This window comes from Eulemur rufifrons, chromosome 29 (assembly GCF_041146395.1).
Source record: "Eulemur rufifrons isolate Redbay chromosome 29, OSU_ERuf_1, whole genome shotgun sequence".
In the NCBI taxonomy this organism is placed as follows: Eukaryota; Metazoa; Chordata; class Mammalia; order Primates; family Lemuridae; genus Eulemur; species Eulemur rufifrons.
In genome coordinates, this window is record NC_091011.1 from 93,533,257 (window position 1) to 93,556,488 (window position 23,232).

The 23,232-nt window shown below is 41.8% G+C and overlaps 1 protein-coding gene across 1 annotated transcript in view; it reads left to right on the plus strand.

Annotated features, from left to right (window-relative positions):
• CNTNAP2 (contactin associated protein 2) overlaps positions 1–23,232 on the plus strand; it is a 1,217,706-nt gene that overhangs the window by 817,330 nt on the left and 377,144 nt on the right. The window contains exon 14 of the mRNA XM_069461685.1: positions 12,248–12,404. Within this exon, the coding sequence (XP_069317786.1) occupies positions 12,248–12,404 (157 nt within the window). The remainder of the gene's footprint in view (positions 1–12,247; positions 12,405–23,232) is intronic.

Sequence of the window (23,232 nt, forward strand, 5' to 3'; positions counted from 1 at the left end):
GCGAGTGAGTCCTGTGTCTATCAAAGGCCTGGGAATGAATGAGATTGTGCAGAGAGCGTGAGAAGAGACAGCACAGAAAGAGAGAGCCTTGGAGAACATCAACGTTTAATTGTTTTACTAGAAAAATGTTAAGACTGAGAGAAACAGCAACCAGAGAAGTAGGAGAAATCAAGACCAGCTCTCATGACAGCAGTTAAGGGTAAAGACTGTTTCAAAACAGAGGGGAACGGGGACACTGTTGAGCATCAAAGGCTGCTGAGAGGTCTGGCGAAATAAAAAATGCAAAAGGTCCACTGGATGCCGTGCAATAGAGGGAGGGGGTGACCTTAACAAGGGCTGTTTTCAGGGAGTGGTTGGAAAATCTGCTCTATATAGGACTGGTCAAGAAAGTGAGGAAATAAAAACATCCAGTGTACCGTGGGCAACTCTTGTAAGAATTTTTATTTCTTAGGGGAAGAACTAGGGCAATGGCTGAAGGGGGAGAGGCATTGAAGGAATTGAGGATTGTTTGCATGTGTATCTGTATTTGTTTGTTTTTCCAAATAGGACAGATTATCAGTCTTAGATGCCGGTGGGAAGAATCCCAAGAAAAATAAAGAATGCATCGTGGCGTATAGCTCCGCAAAAATGGAGAAAGAGTGGAACCCCGACATAAGGCCAGGGAGTGGCCAGAGGCAGGAGTGGAAATTGTCGTAGAAGGAGACAGGAGAGAACAGTGTTTGTGGAGACAGGGTTGATTGTTTGAAAACCGGAAGCTGCGGAGTCACTCTCTGATGTCGGTATTTCTCTGTGAGTTTAGAAGTGAGGTCAGTTGTTAAAGATTGAGCCAGAAGTTCCTTAGAGCATGAACACAAGTAGACACATGTGTATTGGTGAAAGGCTGAAGAGTGAAACAGGTTGGGATTGAGGTGCACGTAGCACCACCTGATGCACAAACCCATTGCTGGGAGTCAGGCCTGGGGTCCAGACAGCAGGGAGAGCGGGACAGGATGTGTGTGGATTGGCATGACTAAAGGTGTGTATGGAAGCCATGGCATCAGACTTATGCAGCTGTTTAATAAATATACACTAATTATTATAATATTATGAACCTTAGTAGCTGCAGAGAATATATACTGAATTATCATTAGGAACCCTAGGAGCTGCAAAGATAAAGCGAGACGGCTCCCAGCCTCTGAGCAGTCAGTCTAGAAAGAAGCTGGAGTTTACACAGGTGAGAGTGAGGCAGTGTGACAAGAGCTCTAATAGGCAGGACAAGGTTTTATTAATGTCTGTATGAAAATGCACCTCTCTCTGCTGGTGAGACTCAGAGAAAACTTGAATAGGAAAACAATGTTTTTAGTTACATGTAAAGAAAAAGGAGTTGTAAGCCTGATGAAGAAAGAAGTATATTTCTGGTAGTGGCAAGAGATATGAGTAATGTTTTTACAATATGTGAAATTTATAGAAAATATGGATGCTGGCCAGGTGCGGTGGCTCACGCCTGTAATCCCAGCACTCTGGGAGGCCGAGGTGGGAGGATTGCTCGAGGTCAGGAGTTCGAGACCAGCCTGAGCAAGAGCAAGACCCCATCTCTACTAAAAATAGAAAGAAATTATATGGACAGCTAAAACTATATATAGAAAAAATTAGCCAGGCATGGTGGTGCATGCCTGTAGTCCCAGCTACTCGGGAGGCTGAGGCAGGAGGATCGCTTGAGCTCAGGAGTTTGAGGTTGCTGTGAGCTAGGTTGACGCCCATAGCACTCTAGCCCAGGCAACAGCGTGAGACTCTGTCTCAAAAAAAAAAAAAGAAAGAAAGAGAATAGGGATGCTGTAATATAAGCCAATTAGGTCACTTCTGAATACATAGACAGAAAAAAAAAAAAAATCATGGAATTGTGGAGTAATAAAGCCAGAAACAGAGATAATCAAAGTCCACACCCCCATGTTGCACAGCAAGAAAGAGCCCAAAAGAGGCAGAAAGGGAACATCAAGCTAACAATGGAGGTGAACAGAAGGCAGACGTCCTGGCTCCCGAGTCAGTGCTCACTTCCCTCGTGATCTCTGTTTCCCAGCCACACCTGTGCTGGCTGGACCACAGAGTGCGGAGTGTCATGGGAGAGGGCAGCATTCCCTGGCTCCGCTCCCACGCACTGGGCGTCTAGATCAGCTGCTTCAGACAAGCGACCCTTGGCCCCCTCCTCTATGTCCACAGTTAGAAAACAGTTAGGGCGTCACCATCCCCATGCAGATCTGTGGGGCGGATGTTACGCTGGAGACATAACTGCTGACTCGCAGGAGGCAGAAGCAGGCACCTGGGTCTGTCTTCCGAAGGCCGGAGCCGGGCTTCACCAGAATCATTGCTTCATCCCCTTCACGTGGGTTATGCCACGTGCCTCTAAAATCTCCCAAGAATCTGTCATGGTACCAGCCTTCATTATGCACCAACCTAAACCTAAAGGACACAGAGAACAGAGGATGGAACCCAGGAACTCCAGTGTCCCCGTAAGTGAATTTTCTTGAGAATGAAAGGTTTAATAGAAAAACAATTTGTTTCAACAAATATATTCAGCTATCTTGTGTTTGTTTGTTTTGTCTATTTCTTTAAACAAAGATTTGTCTGCTTTTGTAAATATAACAAGCTATATGCAATTTTAAGTTCCGTTTCGGTCAGATTGTCTTTCCTCAGGTCATGATTCTGAACGTTGGTACAACCGTACAGCGTGACAGGTGTAGTGGCGTAGAAAATTGTGCTGAATTGCCTTTGGCTGTTGGCTCTGCCAGGGGCTCCCCGAGTGTAGAGATCGTGGTGCTGCTTAGAAACGGGCCCCTCTGCCCTGCGCCCCACTCAGTCTCGCCTGGCCTCGCGAGCGGACTGCGGGCTGCGTTCAGCCCCGCTCCTGTCCTCTCTGGTCAGCCTGCAGAGTGACATATCTTGTGAGTAAACTGTCAAAACAAGTCCCTGATTTGCTTTTTTTTTTTTTTTTTTTTTTTTGGTAAAAGTCAGTATAAGACACAAGCAGATTACAAAGCTTCCTGAAAGCTAGACTCAGAGTAAATGAAATTTGATTCCAGTGCTGCTGAGAATAGGGATATGATACAGTTAAGACGTGATACAAGGCGTGCAAATAAGATTGTTGCTAATGGATGAAGGCTGATTGAAAGATAAACCCAGTTGTGAACGCCAGTACAGTCTGCAGATCCGTGAGCAGGGACGGTTACGTAGGTGGCATAACTGCTGTAACTTTTACGTGGACAAATCATAGTTATTTCTCGAACCAACTGATGCCAGGAGAAACTGAATAGGTGGGCTAAAGTTGTCTCAGGTGAAATTAACTTTCACCTGATCGAGGAATAGAGAAAGAATTTTAAAAAATCTCCAAACACTAGAATTTGACGTGTGTATGATTTTTTTAAATATTCTTTTATTTTTTTCCTTCCTTATTTGGATAGGAAAAAAGAAATAGAAATAAAAACCTGCATTCACGTATTTGAAAACTATTTATTGAGCACTCAGTATGGACAGGTGCTCTTTATCAGTAGCCAAAAACAAAGCTCGGCCTAACTGGGTCTTAAACTCTAATGGGAGGAGACAAAAAAAAAAAAAAAAAACAAGAAGACAGTGTGTAATATATCAGGCGATAATAAATAAAACAGGGTAAGGGAACGGGAGGGGAGGAAGTATACCATTTTAAGTAGCTTATTAAGAGAAAGCCAGACTAATAAGATGACATTTGAGCAACATCTAAGGGAAGAAAGTGAGAGATCCTCGTAGATGGAAGGGGGAGAGGACTCCAGGTGGAAAAAATAGCAATTGCCAAGCCCTGAAGTGGGAATGTGCTTGGGTGTTTGAAGAACAGGAAGGTGTGCTGAGCAGCTGCAATGGCGAGAGCAGAAGTCCTGAACCAAGAAACAGGTCAGTGATAAAGAGTTTATTCTTTTAAAAAGTGGGACAATGTATCCAGGCAGGTTATAAAGAAGATTAATAATTGAAAGCAGAGAGGCAGGTGGTTTGGATAAGTTTCAGAGTTTGCTTCCTAATAGGCATCTTAATAAAATTATTCATTCAGAGTTCCAAAGCAACAGTAACCAGAAAGTATATCTGAATATTGTATAATTTGTTACATTCAGTACAAGCAAACTGAAATCAGTTGCCTTGCCAGGACAAGAAAAATTACTAATTGACATAACATGAGGGGCTTTGAAGAATCTCATTTAATACCAGCAGGTTAGTCAACAGGCTAGAAAACAAGTTTTAGTTAAATACTTTCACAGAAAAATTTATTCTGTGCTTTAGTGTCCAATTCTTTTGTTGTCAGAAAAAAAAAGAATAAGGGCAAATTTTAGTGATTTCGCTGTTTAAATAAGTGTCCCTTTTACCCACTTGAAAAATCTGCCACTTGTTATTGAATTTTTTGTCATCTTACTGCTCTTCTGTGAGATTGGAGCACTTTGAGTTTGTGCCACTTTTATTAACTGCTTGTGCCATAGAGAAAGGCTTTAGCATCTTAGTTTCCGGGGAGGAAGAGCGGGTCACGGATGAATAATGTGCAACTCTGCCGGTTTGATGCCTTACAAGCAAGAAAGGGTTTCTGCCCCCGCTGAACCGCACACGGTACGCAACCTCGGATTTTGTGCTACATAAGCAGGGTCTCGCTCTGCTGTTGAAGGATGGATGCATTTTTCAGATAATAACACATTACTCTCTTGAAAGTAACAAGCATAATAGGGTTAAAGGTCAAGGCTAATTATTTTAATGTTAGCAATTTTTTCTTTCTTTCTTTCTTGTTAAATGGTAGGAAAGAAGGACCTAGTTCAAAAAGCTTTGGCATTAAGGCTCATCCTTCCCCTTTGTCCTTTTCACAAGTCCCCTGGTCATGTCTTTATCAGACTGGGTTTGAGAAACCAAACTCAGCCTGAGATGTTCTCAAGGCAGTGTTTTTGCAGGGTTGGCCCAGGCCCTAGTGTCTCAGGAAGAAGTAGTGAGCATAATAGCAATTGTAGTTATTGATCAGTATTGGCCCCATCATCAGAACTTTAATCTTTTCTTCTTTGTCAATTTCTTTTACTTTTGACTACACATATGTTCAGAACCCCACTAACTAGCAGAATCCATACTCTCTCCCTGGTCACCCCGTGGCTGCTCTGTCCCTCTCCTTATGTTCAGGTGACTTTTCTGCTTTGATCATTCAAGTTTGCTTCCTTAGATCCTTATCACCTTGACCTCCTGAAGCTAGATCACCTGAAACACGAACCTGCCCTTCAGCTGATCTCTCCTGGTCCTCACACCCATGACACTGCCCAAGCTTTACCCTTCGCCTTTCTGGAACACTCAGTATTCATTTACCTGTTGTATACCTAGAACTGTGCTAGAAGCTGGGGGTACAGAATCAGGCTCCAGATGGAGCTCCCTGCCTGCAAGGCATATGAGCACATAAAGTGATCGCAATGTAATACAACGAACAATGAACGCAGTGCCTAAGTTGCACATAAACTGCGGCTTAACACAAACAGGGGACTAATCAGACTGCTGTGGGGAATTAGAATGAGAGCAGATTTCAGAGAAGTGAACTTTCTTCACATCACGTTGCCTTGACTCTCTTTCCACTTTGCAGCTGCCTTCGTTGAGCCGTCTTCTCCTGTGCCATGGCATTGCAAGAGGCAAACCCTTACCTGGCCACTGTCCACAAACTCTTCCCCACTCTGGGCTTTCAGTTATCCCCGTGGATGACTCACAACTTTCCAGGTTTAGCTCTGATCCCTCTCACTTGATGTCACAAATTCTGTCTCCTGTGTGTCCGCATTTCCACACTGCCATGTCAGAAGGCTCCTCTACCAGGGCGCTGCTGGCATTTGGGGTGGGATGGTGATTTGTTGTGCGAGACTGTCTGGCACATTGTGAGACGTTTAGCACCCTTGGGCCCCGGGCACTAAACACTACCAGCTCCTTACAAACGTCTCCAACTCCGACCTGCGGAGGTAGAACCAGCCCCCGCCCTGGTCCCTAATAACCTCACATGCCCTCTCTGTACAATTAACTGGACATTTTCCCCCAAAACTCAATGTTCAGGTTTGCCTAAACTTAAAACCAAGGACAGGTAGGTCACCATCAGCTCACCGACTGCTACTGATTTCCTTTCACAGTTTGTTCCACCTTTGTCTGTTGCAGGCAGAATGCCCTGTGCGTGACACTCAAGTCTTTGTCACCTCATTTGTGGAATGGTCACTCTTTCCAGTCTCCTTTCCCTTTTGGCATATCCTAAAATATCCCCTTGACCATGCCTCTGCCCTGCCGTAAAACCCACAGTAACAGACTTCTATAGGATTAAGGCTAAACAGACACAATGAAAACCCTCCCCCATAAACATTTAAAAATACAGAAAAAGTACTTTTTAAAATCCTTTTAAGTGTGTGATTGATCTTGCAAGAAAGGGAAAAAGATCTTCAGAAGCCTTAAATGAAGTAAAACCATGAAAAAAGAATGTAAATGAGTGCTAAAGCCAGAGCTGGTCTGCAGCAGCTGTCCCCAACCTTTTTGGAACCAGGGACCATTTTCATGGAAGACAATTTTTCCATGGCTTGAGGGGGGACAGGGCAGGGGATGGTTTTGGGATGATTTAAGTGCATTACATTTATTGTACACTTTATTTCTACTATTATATTGTAATACATAATGAAATAATTATACAACTCACCACAGGTTGGGGACCCCTGATCTATTCAGTGGCTTGTGTGGGGGAAAAGGGTCCACAACAAGTGATGAGTTCTATCAAATATCTTTTCATGAAAAACAGAGTCCACGAGGCTAGACTATCAATGAAAATCAAAACAAAACTAAAAAACCCACTCTACAAAAGAAGGTAGTGCAGGAACCTTGACTCAGAGTAAAGAGAAAAAGAAATTAGCCCTTGAAGTTGTGTAACAAAAAGCCAATTCTGATGCATGTTTACAGCATAACTTCATGTTATTCAGATGGCTGGAAAAAATTCAAGCTGGAAATACATTTTCAAAAGGTCCCAGATTGGTAGTACCCCCATGTATCTGAAAAAAGCAAATGCAGATTGTCTGAGAGGAACATACCTTTAACTGGACCTCAAAGGATTTCCACAGATACATTTGCAAAAAACATCTTAAAGAAAAACAAATCATGAAATGTATGGAGAAACAAGATACCATAATTATGAATCAACAGAAATAACTAATAGCATTTTCAGTCCTGTAAAAACTTGAGGTATTGAAATTATTAGATCAAAAATTTTTTAAAAAGAGATAATTGAAGATATGATAAAGGAAGACACTGTTGAAAATAATGAGTCGTATTTGGGAAAGAACTAAATAAAAATTGCAGAAATAACGATATAATGGATAAAATTGAAAGTTTAATGGTGGAATTAAATAGCAGTTTCCCCCCAGCTGAAGTGAAAATAGTGAAACAGAAAATGAATTCTAAAGAAATTTTCCAGAAATCAGCCCAGTGAGACAAAGAGTTGTCAAATATGAAGAAGAGATTGAGAGGAGGGAGATTAGATCAAGACCGTGCTACAAACCTTAAACTGGAATTACAGAAGAAGAGACAAAATAGGTGAGGCCATACTGTAGTGACTAGTGGCCAAGGATTCACCAGAATGGAGGAAAACATTCAGATTCAGACTCAGATTGAGGAGTCACAGAAGCTATAAATAAAAATGAAAGAAATACCCATCTAGACAGAAAATACAGATTACTTACAAAGGAATGGAAATTGAACGGACCGTTGACTTTTCAATATATGGCCTATTCTATTCTCTTTAATACTGCTCAGAATTACAAACTCCCATCTAATCTGTCACTTCAATTTCATTCAAATTAATAAAATCTAATTCATTTGAATGGGATTTAAAGATTTGATTCAACTGCATCAAATTCTGCTCAGTGGAATCAGTCCCTGATTGAAATCTATTAAGTTCAATTCAATAAAATAAATTTAAGTATGATGCAGTGCAGTTAATTTTTAATTAACATTTCAGTTCAGGTCCATTTTGATCTGAACTTCAATTCTACATTTCTAAATTTGGTCCCTATTCAAATCAATAAAATATAGCAAAATCCAATGTAATTCTAAAAGATACAACCTGAAACTAATCAACTGCATTTATTTCTGTTCATCCCTAATCAGATGAGTGTCATGATATTCAATCACAGAGAAATTTTTTACTTTTAACTACCAAATTGAATGTTTATATTGGAACTTCAAAATTACGAGTTTTTTACCAACCTTTCATCACTATCTGCAGTGTGAACATCACAGGATTTTTTTGGATTCTTTCTTTGTTTGGTCTTTATATTAACATAGAATTAGATGGTTGGGAAACAAAAGAGAATATTGCTATCTAGTTAACAGACTGATTTCTCAAGAATCATAGGTAACTTGAGATGATAGACTTTTGTGTCTATGAGAATACATGATACATGACCTTTTTATTTCATTTTTAAGATTCTCAATTTAGTAAAATGCAGGCATTTTGATACAGGATCATGGTTATGAAACCGAAAAAAAAAAAAAAAGCAAGGTTACAATGGCTATATTATTCAGAAAAAAATAAGTGGGAATTAAATTGAAGTGTTACTGTAGTAAACACCATTATCACCTCTTCGTATCTTCCCTGGAAAACAAGGTCCTGGATAGTGTCTCAATGGGACCGAGGCACCTGGGTCTCTCTGCTTGTTTGCAGCTGCTCCCAAGTGTCCAATGAACTAAACCCACCACTGTCCTTTGCCCAGGTCAGTGTATAGCAGGTCTGATGACAAGGACCACCAGCGCATTAGTGACTGAGTTCTAAGCTTTTCCTCTGAGATTTTTATCCTATAGGTCTTATTCTACATGGAAGGGAATCTATATTGCTTACAGGAGGTTCAGGTGAATCTCAAGTAAGTCGCAGGCCCCTCTCTATACTCATCTCCCACCACTGAGGGAAAAATAAAAAACAGAAGTCGTCACTCCACAGCTTCACCTCCCAGGCCTCATCCTTCTATGAGGATCCTGAGACTTGGGTTACCACGGTCCAGATCTTGGAAATGATTGCGTAAGGACAAATGCCACAAGTACTGAAAAAGAGAGGCTGTCTCTATTTAAGCCAGAGAACTCCAGGCCTAGTGGCCTGTCTCCATTTCCAATCCCTGGGGACAGGGGTGGCTGTCAGCTTTAGCTATAAGCTCCTGGACCCCTTGGATTATAAATGTCCCATGACTGAAAGAAAAGGGGATTCGAGATCTGCTTGATCTTCCTATTTACAGCTATCAGATTATCTGGAAGACTTTGTAGTAGTTACAACAACTCTACATTTCATCTCTGTTCCTTCCCAGCCTAGAGCTCTTATTACAAAGGCTCTTTTACCTTCCTTCTTCTCTAGGTCCTTTGTATTGAAAGAAAGGTTCTCACAGGTATAAGAATGTTTTGCATATCCAGTCCAGAATTACACCAGTTTAGGATGTCTTCACTTAGGGAGCATAGTATCACCATTCATAACTTGATACGGACTGCTATAATCAGATCAGCGTGGTCAGCTGAAATTTGCTGAAAAAGAAGAGGAAAAACAAAGATTTGGCAGTACAGTGGTAAGGATGGAAGGGAGGAGGAGAGAGAAGATTTTTCAGAGCATGAGTTCCTGAGAAAGGGAATCCTGCACTGTAGGGGGGCTTCAAACAGCCAGAAAGCTCCCAGAGAGCAGAGCCTGGACGGGGCTGCAAAGGAGCTTGCAGCAGGGGGCACCACTGCCACCGTGGGAAGCCTGTTCCTGCTGTGATTGTAACTGTTCTGTTTCCTCTGCTAAAAAGCCCTCTGCGACTCTTTAGGAGAATTTGTAGATAAGGTAGTAGTATTAGATACAATAAAGCTAGGTTTCATCAAGCTAAAATGATGGTTTTATGTTTTCATTTTGGAGACTACATACATTTAATATCCCATTGAAGTGGATGGAATAAAACTATTAATAATTAAATGTCCCAGGGGCCATACTGGATCTTACCTTGGTGCCAGGACAATATTTATTTAAGCAGACAATTAAGTTACCTTGTGTAGCCCAGAACTTCCAAAGAACACATTTTGAAAATCACAGATATATACTACATTTTCATCAGGAGGTTCCCGTGCATTTCCCCTTGTGCCTCTGAAACAACTTGTTATTGGTGAAAATAACAGAGATCTATTGGTTTCTTTAAGTCTTGAAAAACAAGTATCCTCTTTTCTTTCCCCCTTTCCCAGTTTAATCATCCAAACCATAATAAACCCTTCACCATAATAAAACTTGATCTTAAGTGAGTGCAAACAGTATAGTGATTACATTTAATTCAGTCCGTGTTTAGCTGCTTTAATATAATATGCCTTACTTTGATAATTTAGCTCCTAGTTAACTTAGAATGTGGTTCATCACTACCTAATCTTGTTGCAGTGATTACACCTACTTAATATAGTTAGCTAAAATCTTCATATTCTGAAATTCTTGAACTCTTAGAACTAGATAATGTAATTATTTCTTTTTTCACCATTTCTTACCCTTGTCTTTAAAAAAGTCTTTTCATTTTTATTGCCTTTAGCTGCTTTCCCCCAAAGCTAATTAACAGGTAAACAATGATTCGTAAAGCAAAAAGTAGCACTTCATTAGCATAGCACTGGAATAAGGAAATTCTTTGCTCAAAGTAAATAGAACCATTCTCCTCTTGCTGAATATAAAATATACAACAAAATTAATAATTTCTTTCGGTTACAGTGGTTTAACCAAATTGGCCAGTACTAATAACAAAGCCTACAATTTGTTTATTCCCTGGAGTATGTTTTGTGCATGGCAGATGTGCAAACAACTAAGTTAAACACTTTGCACTGTGCTTAACTTTTTTTCCTAGGAAGGAGAACAGGATAATATCAATTTTCATCACCCTATCTGGGAGCAGTAGTTATATAAGAACTGGAGTACTATGACTTGAAAAAGGGTGGGGCACGGGAGAAGAAGCTAAGAAACTAGGCTGCTCCGACCAGGTCACTAGTGTGTCACTTCCTTGCACTTGTACTCCATGTACATAGAGCTGATGTCATTGTAGATCACCCCCTTGGATCTCATCCTGATGTCCAATAAGAAAGAGTCCCTCCCTGCCACGAGCTGAGGGTCCGCCATGTGAGATTAGCGCAGAGACTGGATCCCATGCGTAATTTAGGGCTCCTGCTGGAACACCCACTGCTCAAACAACTTGACAATGAGACTTCCTTTCCTGGGCTTCTACTGTCTGCTACCACCCACCACTGCTACCCTCTCACACATCCCTCCAGCCCTGTTCTTCTACAGATGCATGAAGTCCTACATCTATTTTCCATAGAGACCTCTACCCCTCTGTCTTTCTTCATTCTGATCCCTTTTCACAAGGGCCCTCACCTCTCTCGCATCCTTATTCTTCTGGGTAATGCCCACGCAACCTCCAAGACATGGTTCAGGCTTTTTGCCTCCTCTGGGAAGCCTTCCCTCATGACCTCCTTCCCCTCACCCACCCTCTTCTGTGTTCATAATATTGATTAAGTTGTATTCTAATCTGATCTTTCCCCTCCACTTTTCTGCTGAGTTTCTTATAATGTTTGGCATACAATGGACCCCAATGGATGTTTGATGCTTGGATGAATGAATGAATAAATGAGTGAATATTAGGCCAAATAATTAGGGAAAGTAATGTAATATACAGAACGTAGTACAATGAGTTGTGTAATATAGTGTTGAGCTTCTGGTTTGCAGGCTAAGCTGCTGTGTGATTAAAAGAATTGTGTAACTTTTCTAGACTTACGTTTCCTTACCCAAAAAATTAGGAGGTCATACTTTGAAACAGTGAAAGTCTGCACTTAGCTCTAATCATCTATGATCTCCTTGACTCTCAGTTCACAGAAAAGCAGGACAGTCATGCGGTGAATTGTATGTTGTAGAACCAATTCCTGGCCCATGTGCTTTCATTTTGGACTGACCCCATCTGGGCTGCCCACTTACCGAATCCACTCCTAAATTACAGAAGCTTGAATGTAAAATTTCTTCCAAGGAAAGAAGTACATATCCCAGTGGGGGGACTTGAGTTTACCGTTCCCTTTGCTATTTTTTATTACATGTTTCTATTATTGAAATAAATTTACTTTTAAGAGGGTTGCATGGCGTTCAGCCTGTGAGAGAACATGACTTGTGGGGAGGTGGGTCTAAGTGTGGCATTACCATGACTGAATCCAGGTCTGTTTCTAAACGTGCCTTTCCCCTTTCTCGCAGACGGGAGCCCCTACACTTGGTGGGTTGGCAAAGCCAACGAAAAGCATTACTACTGGGGAGGCTCCGGGCCTGGGATTCAGAAGTGCGCCTGCGGCATCGAGCGCAACTGCACCGACCCCAGGTACTACTGCAACTGCGACGCGGACTACAAGCAGTGGTGAGTGCCTCGTCAGCGGGCCCGGCTCGCCCCGCCGCGAGCCTCCAGGTCCAACTAATTAGATAGAAGAGAAAGTTTGAAAAGGGCTGAAATAATAAGATAATAGGCAGGGAAGGTTTGGAACTAACCCAGTTGACAAATGTCAGGAAGGTACTGAAAAATATAAAAGCAGAAAGAGGTCAGTGCGACAAGGGTATGCATTTAGAAACAGACTGACACATAATTGATGTGTTCATATTTTATTCAGAGAGGAAAATAATGAGCCATGTTGTAGACGGTTACTTGCATTATAAAACGTGCTGCCTAACGAGAGAGGGGCTGGTCCTGGTGGGGAGCAGGGAAGCGGGCGTGGGTGCAGCGGAGAGAGCCCACCCCATGGGCCGCCACCTCCTGCAATGTTTGCTTTGAGAATCTGGACTGGAAAAAAAGAAGGCGGGGTGGGCTGGGAGTGGGGGAGAGAAAAGAAAGAAAAGGAAAAAATCGTTCCTTGCTCTTGTCTTCAGCAAGTGCTTGCCTGTCTATTTTTCTTTCAAACCTGGCATTGTTTATAGGTCTGATATAAATCAGTTCAAGAGAGATCTATTTTGGGTTTCTTCCATCCCTCTGCTGGCTTTTGTCCTACTTTACAGTGAATGGCTGGGTCAGTGTCAGTCAAAGATAAAGATAAAATCAGCTGTCATTCCTTGTGAAAAAGAGAGGCCCCAGAAGTTTAGGTGGAAGAATATAAAGCCAAGTGTGGTTCTTTCCAGAAGCACACACACATCCAGTGCCGGCTTCCTGCATTTTTAGAAACCTTGAGAGGCTCCCTCCCTGCCTCTGGGCAGCTGCACACACAACTGCCTATGCGCACACACTCCCTCACGTGACCAGCCACGGTGTTCTTCAGTCCACCTCTGCGTTATGCTATTTAATTTATTCAATTTACAGGACAAACTCATTCTACCAGTTAACCAAAATCTAATTCTGAGAATGTAAAATTATATGATTTTCAGGTAGGATGTTCATTTACTTTCCAAAACCTGTATGTCTTCTAGATAAAACAAATCACTAAAGCTATGTATTTCCATGGTTTAGAATGTGAGTGAGAGAGAGAGAGAGAGAGAGATACTTGTAAATAGCTATCATTATATTTTAATGGTGGTTTATTGTAAGGAAAAGATGATACTCAATTTTTAATTTGATTTCTTTGAAAGATACATCTATAGGACACACGCACACTACACAAGGATTGGCAGTCGGGAATGCAATTGGAAGGGCCTGGGCTTTGAAGTTAACTTTTATTCATTCAGGCAGTCAGTCATCCAATCAGTCATTTATTCAACAAATACTGATTAAATGCGTACATGCCAGGGACTCTTCTAAGCACTAGGAATAAAACAGTGAATGGCAAGAACAGGAATCCCTGCCCTGACTCGTGTTCTTGTCACCATTTTTCACTAGTTGTGCGTCCCTGGGCAAGCCCGGCAGACTCTCCCGTCCATTTGTCTACCCAACATGACTCCCTGCCTGTTCAGGAGGCTTTGGGTGCAGCCTCCCCGACTGGGAGCATTGGGAACCCCGTGCCAGCTGGGTCACTGTCCAGCACTGTGGCATCCCAGAGTGACCTGCCGCCAACACTGCTGCTCAGGTCGTCCTGTCCTGCCACAGAGGAGAGCGGGGGGACTCAGGAAGCGGGAACTCCAGTGCATACATCTAAGCGAGACTCATTTTTGTCAGACATCGTATCCTGCTAAGTGCTAGGGACGCAGCGATGACTAGAACGTGCTCTTTGTCCTCAGGAGTCAAACACTGGCTGAGGGAAAAATGCACACACGCAAATAGACCCCATAATACAGTCAGTGCTCCGAGGAGGACATGTGCAAGATATAGTAAGATCTAGTGGAAGAGATTTTAAATCTAACTGAAAGAGGGCAGGAAGAAGTCAAGAAAGTCCTCAGAGAAGGGGGCATGCTGGGAAGAGAGTGAGAGTGTCCCGGGCTCGCTCTTCCTTGAATGACCATGGTGGAGGAGAAGCGTGAATGAGCACGGCTGGTCTGGAGCACTATCAGTGCCGCAGGTGTGGGATGTGGCATCTAGAAGGAAAGAGACCCACCGACAGGCTACACGGGCAGGCAGTACGACATCAGAGCTTCCCTTCTCTCCGGGGGTCTTAGGCATTTGGATTTATGTGCGGCGCAGTCCTGTGCGGGTAGCCTTGAGGTGGGAGGGCAGGAAGGGAGCCGTGAAATCAGGATAGTCCTCGACAGGCATGGGGGGCTTGAGGGGAACGATGGCTGACCGTGGAGAATGGGGGAATGTACTTCGGGGAAGTGGTATTTCTAGGACTCAATGACAATGACCGCGAGAGAAGAGTCCAGGTGTCCTCTCCATGAGGCACCTGGGAGTGGAATGGCAGCAAGGCCACCTAGCAGGCTAATGTGTAATGATTTGAGGAAGACAGATGATGAGTTCAGCTTTGAAAATGTTAAGTTTGAGGCACCAGCATAACATCTATGTCTAAACCCCACGGGGCACCATTAGTGGGATGACAGGTAAAAAATGTGGATTTCAAAGAAATGCCTTTGCCTCTGCAACCATTTCAAGGAACACACCTGAATTCAGATCACAGATGAGAAGACTTACTGCAGCCATCCTATTCCACCCTCTTCACAGACCTCCTCCTCTGGCAAGCTTTTGATAGAATTATAACATTTGGCAATTACTCAGGGGCTTGGTCACTGCTGATGTCTTGCTCCCTTCTGGCTAAGTAGCAGCTAAGAGTTCTGTAAAGTTTGTCTACTGTTTTATAAAATAGATAGGCACTATGTTTTGAGCAAACTGAACAGCATAATGAATATGTTTATAATAAATAGCTATTAAAATGATCTATTCAGCACAAGAGAGAAAGCTTTTGGAGATGTCTTATCGGTCTTTGAATTCATTAGCACCTGGCAAAGGACCTCCTATGTGGATGCTCTAAATATTTTGGTGTAATTGGGGTTGGTCCTAGAGGCCTGTTTCAACATGCTCAGGAGCAGTGGAGAGAGAACTCGGCTTGAAGCCAGGAGACTCTACAGCCAGGCCCAGATTTGCTGCTCTGTGAGGAAGGCTTTTAACCTCTCTGAAACTTAGATTTGTTGTCTGTATAATAAAAATAAATCTTGGTTGGCAAATTTTTTTGAGAATTAAATAGAATATAGAATATAAGAACATTCTATAAATTGTACTATATGGGATGCATAGTTATTTGCAGTTCTTAATTATGCAATTCTAATTGCAATTCTTAATGATCCCCAAGGAACCTTAATAAATGAAAACACAGTGTGGAAAGTGAGTCTGTTCAGCTTCTGACCTGCTGTAGTGCAGACCTCAAGTCGAATTCCACAACATCATGTGGCAGGTGTTATGGACTAGGCTTTACTGGGGAAAGTACAAGCAGAGAGGAGCAGGTGCCGCCCCCAGCCCCATCATTCCTCAGAGAGGTGCTAGGGCCAGGCTACTCTGCTGAATGCGCTAAGGGTGTATGTTCTGAGGAAGCCCCTGCTTCTCTCACTTCCCACAGGGCAAGAATGAGAGCAACTTTGCCAGCAGGGAAATCAGTCGCTTCGGGCACCAGGTGGTCTGGGTGCCTGCTGTTTACAGGTGTTGTCTGGGAGTCTGTGCCTTCCAGGAACAGGCAGGAAGCCATGGTCCCTTCTAGAAGCTGATTTAGGGTACAGCCTCCCTGACTAGGAGAAATGAGTGAAGAACATTGTTCAGGCAACCCAGAGTACACCGCCACAGTAATTGCTGTTCAATTCTTTTCAGCCACACACAGAGAAGAGCTGGGAGATTCAGAAAAAGGAAAATTTAGCACATACATCCAAGCAAAATTCATATATGTGAAACCACATTTGTTGTAATGTTAGGGTAAAAATAAAGGTCCTATTGAATCTCATGCTTTTAGACTCTGTGTCCTGTTAAAAAAATTACTTCTTTCAAGAACATTACCTTAATCACAAAGAATCATTTGATTAAGATGGATTGATGGCCAGGCTCAGTGGCTCATGCCTGTAACCCTAGCACTCTGGGAGGCTGAGGTAGGAGGATCACTTGAGCTCAGGAGTTCCAGACCAGCCTGAGCAAGAATGAGACCCCTTCTCTACTAAAAACAGAAAAATTAGCCCAGTGTGGTGACATACGCCTGTAGTCCCAGCTACTAGGGAGGCTGAGGCAGGAGGTCACTTGAGCTCAGGAGTTTGAGGTTGCAGTGAGCTATGATGACTCTTGCACTTCTCTACCCAGGGCAAAAGAGTGAGACTTTGTCTCAAAAAAAAATGGACTGAGACCAAAATGGATACCAAGTACTCCTCTGCCATTTACTCTCTCTGTGACCTAAGTCAGAACATTTGACTCTTTAAGTTTTCTTATCAGCAAAATAGAGATAGATAATTTAGTACTTCCCCAAGTCATGTAAAGATTATGGTAAAGTGCTGTCATAAATGGATGTTTAAAATTACAGTAGGATATATTATTTTTATTATTATTTGAGTGTTAAATGGAATCCTAAAGTCATTACAACTAAACTACAGATGCATAAATTGGGGTCCAGAAAAATTTAAATTACTTTCCAAAAGTGACATTGGAAATGAGAAACAGAGAGCAGACTAAAGACCCAGATCTCCAGACTTTCACACCAGCATTTTTCCACAATATCGTGATCAAGGACGATTTCTCACATTGTTTTTATCCTTGCAGTGATTCTTGAATTTAATGTTTTAACTAGCTACATGTAAGCTTTAAATTTAAAGCTTAAACCATAGACCACATATTATATTGTTTTTTTTTAAGAACTTATATTGAATTTTTTTTTTCTTTTTTACTAGAGTGGAATACATAAAAGTGGAGCCAGTATAAGTGAGATTGTAGCTCAGAGCGTGACTGTGTCTCACAACAAAGCTGCAATAGCCTGGGAGTACTATTGCCATCTCAATAATTGCCTGATTATCTGTGCTGTGAGAAGTTTTGCACAGTTATTTCTGAAATTGAATGTAATTTAACATTTATGATTTACTATCCACAGCAATAGTAAATATTCCCACCTACAGTGCCAGAATTCTAATTATGCAAGCCTTGGTCTCGGCTAAGTACCCACTGCTGGGCAATTCTTGGTCTCTTGCAGCCTGGCTCAATGAGCTAAATCATCACATCTGAAATTAGCAATTCCAAAATGGAATTATCAGCAAAGGAATGTCATGCATTGCTTGAGTGCCCTTCTCTCATTGTAGAATTTCTGTATACTTGTGTCCTGGCCAAGATGAGCACATACATGGAGGGAAATAAGTGAGCTGAAAACCATTAGCATAGTCTTTGTGTTATAATTAGTTAGCAGTTCCCCCCTCAACATCAGAAAAGCCAGTCGAATACTAAGGACCATGCATGGAATTGGCTTGTCTGTAGGGCTTTTTCTTCCTGGGCCAAAAATAATCCATGACCAACATTTATAGCAGCAGAAAGGAGTTTACCAAAGAATTTTTTCAATGTTTTAAAGCTGAAAACTTTATTTGGTTGGGTCAGCTTGTTATCCAAAAACTGCTAAATACTTCGAATATTTTAAAAAGTAATCATATATTATTTCCTTGTTTATAAAAAATTTGATCTAATCTAAGTGACATTTTTCCATGAAATTTTTGAGGGTTAATTACATGCCAGGCATCATCCCAAGTGCTTTCATGTATCATGTCATTTAAATATCACATTGACCCTATTTTTCCCCACTTTACAGATTAGGAAATTAGGCCCCAGAGAGGTTCATTTCTTCCCCAGTGTCACACAGCTAACAAATGGTAGACCAGAGATTCAAACCCAGGCGGCAACTCCAGACTCATGCTTAGATATTATACAGCAAGTTGTCAAGTTTGCATAAATTTTTAGCATGTGCACTATATACAGCCCAATTTCATTTTTTTCAATTTTTTATTTTGGCAAAATATAAATAACATAAAATTTACTATCTTAAGCATTTTTAAGTTTTTCATTCAGTGGTATTAAGTACATTCATTTTGTTGTACAACCATCACCACCATCCATCTCCAGAGCTCTTTTCATCTAGCAAAACTGAAACTCTATACCCATTGAACAATAACTCCCCATTCCCCTTCCCCCTGCCCCGAACCCCTGGCCTTAAATAATGAGATTCAGAAAATATGATTTAGAGTTGTCTGTTTGTTTTAGTGCAGGGGCATATCTTGGCATGAATATAGAATTCATTTGAGATCAAAGCTTGAGGACAGCCACCTGGGAAACACTGACTCCAGACAAATGGGGTCAGTGTTCAAAAGTGGGAAAGTTGAGGTTTCACCCTTATGTACAGAGATAGAGATTAAGAGGGTTGCAGCACTTTCCATGTAAGGCCAGTATACACATTATAGTAATTTGGTTGGCTACAGTTTGCTGTATTCCGAGGAAGATTGCTTTAACATTCTGTGAGGAGGGGTCTCGTTTCTGGTGCCATTTCATCTTTTCTAGTCCTTTATAGGACAAAAATGAGGAAGAGATTTAATCTGTAATTGGAGAAGCAGATGTCGCAGCTGCGTGCTGTGTGACTCAGGCCATAGAGCCACATTCCTCTCAAGGCTCAAAATAATGTAAAGTGCCAACTGCTTTAAGTTTGAGTTATTTCATTTCACACCACCACCATTTTATCTTTTGTCTCCATGATTTTGACTACTCTAAGTACCTCATATCGTGAATCATACAGTAGTTGTGTTTTTGTGCCTGGCTTATATCACTTAACATAATGTCCTCAAGCTTCACCTATTTTGTAGCACGTGTCAGAATTTCCTTCCTTTTTAAGACTGAATAATGTCCCACTGTATGGGTGGAACACATTGTGCTCATCCATTCATCCATCAGCGGACACTTGGCTTTCTTCCACATTGTAGTGATTGTGAATAATGCTGCTATGAAATGGGTGTACAATTTTTTTAATACCTACTTTTAGATGTTTTTAATATCTCTGTGGTGTTCCTGATTTGGTTTTTTAAAATCTCTTATTGTTTTAATTTTATGTTAAAGGTATTATCATAAATATGTTCAAATATTTTCTAAATAGAACCTGGTTTTGAATCCTAACTCTGGTGGCTTCCTAGCTGAGTGACCTTAAACAGGTTAAGAAGCTCTCTCTGACTGTTTCCTTAGCCACAAGATTTAAATAGTAACCATACCTACCTCATGTGGTAAATAGGAAGTATAATGAGAGCATACTCATAAGTGAGAGGGCATGTCCACATTTCACTAGTAAATGCTCAAAAAACATCTAATTGTTGTTACTATTAATATTTCCAGTAAGCTCACTTCAAACTACAACATGCACACACACACACACACACACACGCACACAGTTATCTTATGGTTTCCTGCCATATAGCCTCATAGGTATTCAAGAACAACTTCTCCTGGCTCTTCCATTCTGACCTTGCCTGAATGCCCTGCTGCTAATGGCACCCTCGTGTTCTCCTGGCTGTGGCTGTCTCAGTCTATGACAGTCACTGATGGAAGGGAGAGGTACCCTCGTCATCCCCAGCGCAGCAGAAATCAGGCTGTGGCTTTCGGCAAGACTTGACTGAAGGACTGGAGCTAAGAGAAATACTACACAGAGAGAAACCTGCAACTGCTTTCTGAAATAGCCACTCACAGAGACCATGCAGGCAGGACCCTGACCCTCGAGACCTTGCAGCTCCCCATAAAGTTCCCCGCAGGTCTCAGCACTGCTCCCGCTAATGAGGCTCCTGGTGCCTTGCCGGGCATTTGGGTCCAAGCCAAACCTCCTCCAGACCCCAGAGGAAGAGGAATTCCTTCCTCCCCATCCCAAGTCCTACCTCAGTTCCTACAGGGGGCACGTTTGTTTCTCAGGCTAATTGACAGTGCAAACAGTAAACCCCTAAAGGAGAAAATTCCCAGCTTAAGCCACAAAAGGAGAAAATTCCCAGCTTAAGCCAGTCCCCTGGCCTAGACCAGGCCATCCCTGTGGTCTGTTTGGGACGTGCGTATGTTGAGTGTGTTTTCCCAAACTGAGGTTTCAGCCTTAGGTGACACCTCCTGTGGGACAACAGTGTATTGCAATGTGTGTAGTGATACTATCAGTCCAGTTTTATTTCATAATCTCTCCTCATTAAGGGGGAACAAGGTAAACTCTGTAAGTTCCTCCTTCTATGACTCCATGTGGGGAGAAGCCTGGACAAAAATGTAGCCACATCGCCAAAGAATAAAAATCAGTTTTCATGGATAAGGCAGCTTAAATCCAGATGTATTAGGGGGAGGGCATTTCTAATATTGCAGGGACAGGCTTGCTAAATTTACAGTATTAAACAGAAAAACAGGGATATTAAACTTAAATTTCTGCCTCCAAATTCAGAAGTATTTGCCAGACACATCCATAGATGAAAAGCAGCAAAGGTGATCTCTTAGGAAGTAGAGATTCTACCCCAATGACAGCACAAGAAATCACTTGTGACCACCACTCTCATCCCACCTGCTTCCCAAACAAACAGAAACAGTTTTTACAGCTTCAGATTTTTAGGGCCCACGAACAGGCAGTTACAGGAAAGAAAAAGAAACATAGACAATGGATATTTGAAAAGAATCCCAGTTTCATACTTTTAAAAAGTTTAAATAAAGACAATTGTAAACCATCATCTTTCTAACATCAGTTTGGAAAAGAGAAACCTGTCAGCATGAGGAAGGGGTCGCTCCAGGGCCGTAGCGGCAGCCGGGGCTGTAGCTGGACAGTCATATCCTCGCTCCAGCACTGTGCCAGGTAGCAAGATCTGTCTGCGCCTCGGTTTTCTAAATTGTATTAATACAACAGAGATGATAACAGTGCCTGCCTTCGGCAATGGCGTGAGGGTCAGAGGATCCACGCCTGGCGGAACAGGGCGCTGAGAATCACCTCCAGCAGGCTGAGCATAGGTAGCTCTTTGCCCTATCAGTGAGGGCAAAATGCACTCTTAGTAGGATGGAAGACGGAAGCCACCTTTTTGAGGGAGAAATTAGCATCAAAACTTTCACACGACGTTCTTTGACTGAATCCTTCACTCTATGGCATATACCATCTTGAGCAAAGACAAACATATATGTTCTAAGATTGCGTTTTCCATTTTTTGTAGCAGTCAGAACAAAGCCAAATAAACCTGTAAACGATAGAAATTTCCATTAATAGTTTTAAATAATTATAATGTTATAAGGTAATTAAAGGAAGGAAGTAGTTATGTAAACATTTGCATAGAAAGACGGCCAAGAGGAAAGTGCAAAGAGCAAGCTGAAGAATGGCATTGTATAAGATGAGTCTGGAGTTTAATGTGTATAAACCCATAACCCTTACATGCGCATAGACAATTTCTTAAAAATCTACAGAAGAAACTGTTACTAATGGCTAACACCGTAGATAAGGATGTGGGGTTTGTGGAGGGCCTGGCTTGTGCCATTCTATATCTTCTTAACGCTTTGAATTTTTTGCCATGGTCATAGTTAACGTGTTCAGTTAAAATATTTAAAAGTAGTTTAAAAACTAAAATAAAAAATAAGGACCCCAGCCAGCATCCCAACATATAATAAAACAATATTGAATTAGTCTTTCAAAAAAAAGCAGATAGAAGAATAATTTTCAACGACAACAAAAAGCATCTCATTGGCTCTGAGAACCCCAATATTGAAAGGAATTTCTCTGCTAACTGGAGGATTCTTCTCTGCTCAGTTGGCACAATAAAACCAAGAGCATTCATGCCATTAGCTTTATAGCCACATGCAAAACGTAAGTTTTTTTTCTTATTGATCTGAATTCTGTGGAAGTCATGTTTGTGCTTTTAAATCTTTTGGAACTCTGCTTGGGAAACAATCATTTTACTTTCCAATACTCAGTGGTCTTATCCATGCACATTTTAGGAATATGATATTATGAGTGCTGATATCAAGTATGAGTAATACTCTTCTGGTTGTTAAACTGACCAAAACATTAGTTGATATGCAAGTAAATGAGTGTGCATGTGCATGTGTATATAGAATAAAATAGGAAAATGGAAAGCCATCAATATGTTTCCTTTTTAGACACATAGAGATGTCCTTTTGATCTAATGAAGGCTATTTTTATTCAGTTTAGCTTTGTTTTCAAAAAAGAAGAAGAGGAAGAAGAAGAAAGGAAACTCTTAATTTTAATCCCATTTAAGCCCAGAGCACAGGTTGCAGTATCAGAGGAGGCCAGGGCAGTCTTCAAAAGGGTCGCACCGCTCCGTGCGGTTGTTCCTTATACTTACTCTACCATAGTTACTTGGCACATTTCGTCCACCCTGAGGTTGTGTCTCAACAGGATATTCCTGGAAAGTCTGAGAACTAAACTCTTTCAGAAGGGTAACTACTTTTGAACATGTGGGTCAGGGCTAAGAGCCTCAGGCAAGGGCTCCTGCTCTCTTTCATTCGGAATTTGCTTGGGATGTGAAGGCGTCAGGGAGGCTGATCCAGGCAGCGGCTGGACGCTCAGGTTACAAAGCTACCTCCAAGGCCACTGTCTTCCTGCAGCCCTGTGAGTTAAAAGCCCTGTTGGCAACGAGGGTGGGGAAATGTCTCTCCTAGTTTCCCAAAGAAGCATAAAAATGATACATTATATACTGTCGCAGGGATATTTTGGAGCCAACCTGCTTGGCACAGCATAGAACCCTCCTGTCACCTCATGGACTGTATCATGACAGAAAGGTAATTGGGCACCAGAGACGATGTCAGCCAAGTGTCAATAAGGTTTGACCACTGCCCCCAAATAATACGGATGACAGGAAAGAGAGAGATTAATCAGGTGTGAGCCTGTCAAATGTTCAGAGCA